This window comes from Tupaia chinensis, unplaced genomic scaffold (genome assembly GCF_000334495.1).
Source record: "Tupaia chinensis unplaced genomic scaffold, TupChi_1.0 Scaffold139757_1, whole genome shotgun sequence".
Lineage (NCBI taxonomy): Eukaryota > Metazoa > Chordata > Mammalia > Scandentia > Tupaiidae > Tupaia > Tupaia belangeri.
This window is the reverse complement of record NW_006199637.1, coordinates 3,482,819-3,484,217: the sequence shown is the minus strand read 5'-3', so window position 1 is coordinate 3,484,217 and position 1,399 is coordinate 3,482,819. Positions and strand designations below refer to the sequence as shown.

Sequence of the window (1,399 nt, the reverse complement as noted above, 5' to 3'; positions counted from 1 at the left end):
AGCCGCGTCGCCTTCTCCTCGCTCACCGGCCTGCGTTCGTCCTGTATGGCCGCCTTCTCCTCCTCCAGCCGCTCCTTCTGCTCCTGCAGGTAATTCTCCATGTTCTTCTCCAGGGCAGACTCCAGGATGGGCTGGGGCGGCCGGGTGTTGTTGTTGTTGTCATCCTCTTCTTCTGCCACCCAGGCCTCAATCACAGGCCCCTCTGGGTACCCCGCCGGGGCAGACATGGTCTTCTTCCTGCGGCTGCTCTTCCTTCGAGGCCGCTTGCCCAACATCCCCTTCTTCTCAAGCTGGGCCTTGAGGCGAGCGATCTCCTCTTGGAACTCCCGCAGCAGCGTGTCCTTGGGGTCCTCATTCACCCGGGGCTTGTTCTTGATGTTCTTGGCTCGGTTGGCAAAGCGGAGGGTAGAGAGGCTCTCGTCGTAGCTATGAGAGGCTGGCCCCAGTGTGGCCACCATGATGGTCTTAGCGTTCCCCCCCAGAGAGTCCTGGAGCAGCCGGGTCAGCTTGGAGTCCCGGTAGGGGATGTGGGTGCTCCTGTTGCCCGCCAAGGCAGCGATCACGTTGCCCAGGGCGGAGAGCGAGAGGTTGATTTTGGAGGCTTCCTTGGGCCTCTCTCCACTGCCACTGCTGCTGCCCGTGTTGCCACCGCTGCCCCCTGTGGACTGTGTAGCTGTCCCTCCGGCTGTGCTGGGGCCTGCCTTGTTCTGCCGCTCACTGCCAGCCAGGTCCACCAGGTTGAGCTTGCCCACACGGATGTGGTCCTGGCCGTCAGAGCCCCGCTCGCTGCACTCCACCGTGATGACGAAGATGGCGTGGGAGCGGGAGCTGACCTCGTTCATGTGCGTGCTGCCCACCGCCCGGGTCTGGTTCCCTAGGTTCATCACATGCTCGATCTCCTTGACATTCTTGGTGACAAAAGAGGAGAGGTCCTTGATGTAGACGCCCGTCTCCGGGTTCTCTTTCAGCTCCAACCTCTTGCCCGGCTCCTTGGAGAGCAGGTCTCGAATCTCCTCCTGGTAGATCTCCAGGTAGGAGGCCCGGACCAGGTACTGCTGGTTCTGGGAGCGGGAGATGTGGGTGAAGATGTGCTCGAAGGCATTGGGGATGACCCCTCGCAGCTCGGGCTCCACCCAGGTCCCCTGCATGGTGTAGGTCTTGCCGGTGCCCGTCTGGCCGTAGGCGAACACGGTGCCATTGAAGCCCTGGAGCACGGAGTCTATCAGGGGCCTCACGGTTTCATCATACAGGTCTGCTTGCTTGGAGCTGGCATCATACACGGCATCAAAGGTGAAGGTCTTGGGCAGCTCCCCCGGGGCAGCGCGCGGGTTCCGCAGGGTCACCTGGCCCAGTTTCACGTCCATGGTCAGGATCTGCTCGTGACCTGCAGCCTCCTCCT

The 1,399-nt window shown here is 62.2% G+C and overlaps 1 protein-coding gene across 1 annotated transcript in view; it reads right to left on the bottom strand.

Moving 5' to 3' along the window:
• KIF3C (kinesin family member 3C) overlaps window positions 1–1,399 on the bottom strand; it is a 50,734-nt gene that overhangs the window by 48,846 nt on the left and 489 nt on the right. The window contains 1 exon segment of the mRNA XM_006162195.2: window positions 1–1,399. This exon segment is cut by the window's right edge and continues 11 nt beyond it. Coding sequence (XP_006162257.1) covers window positions 1–1,399 — 1,399 coding nt within the window.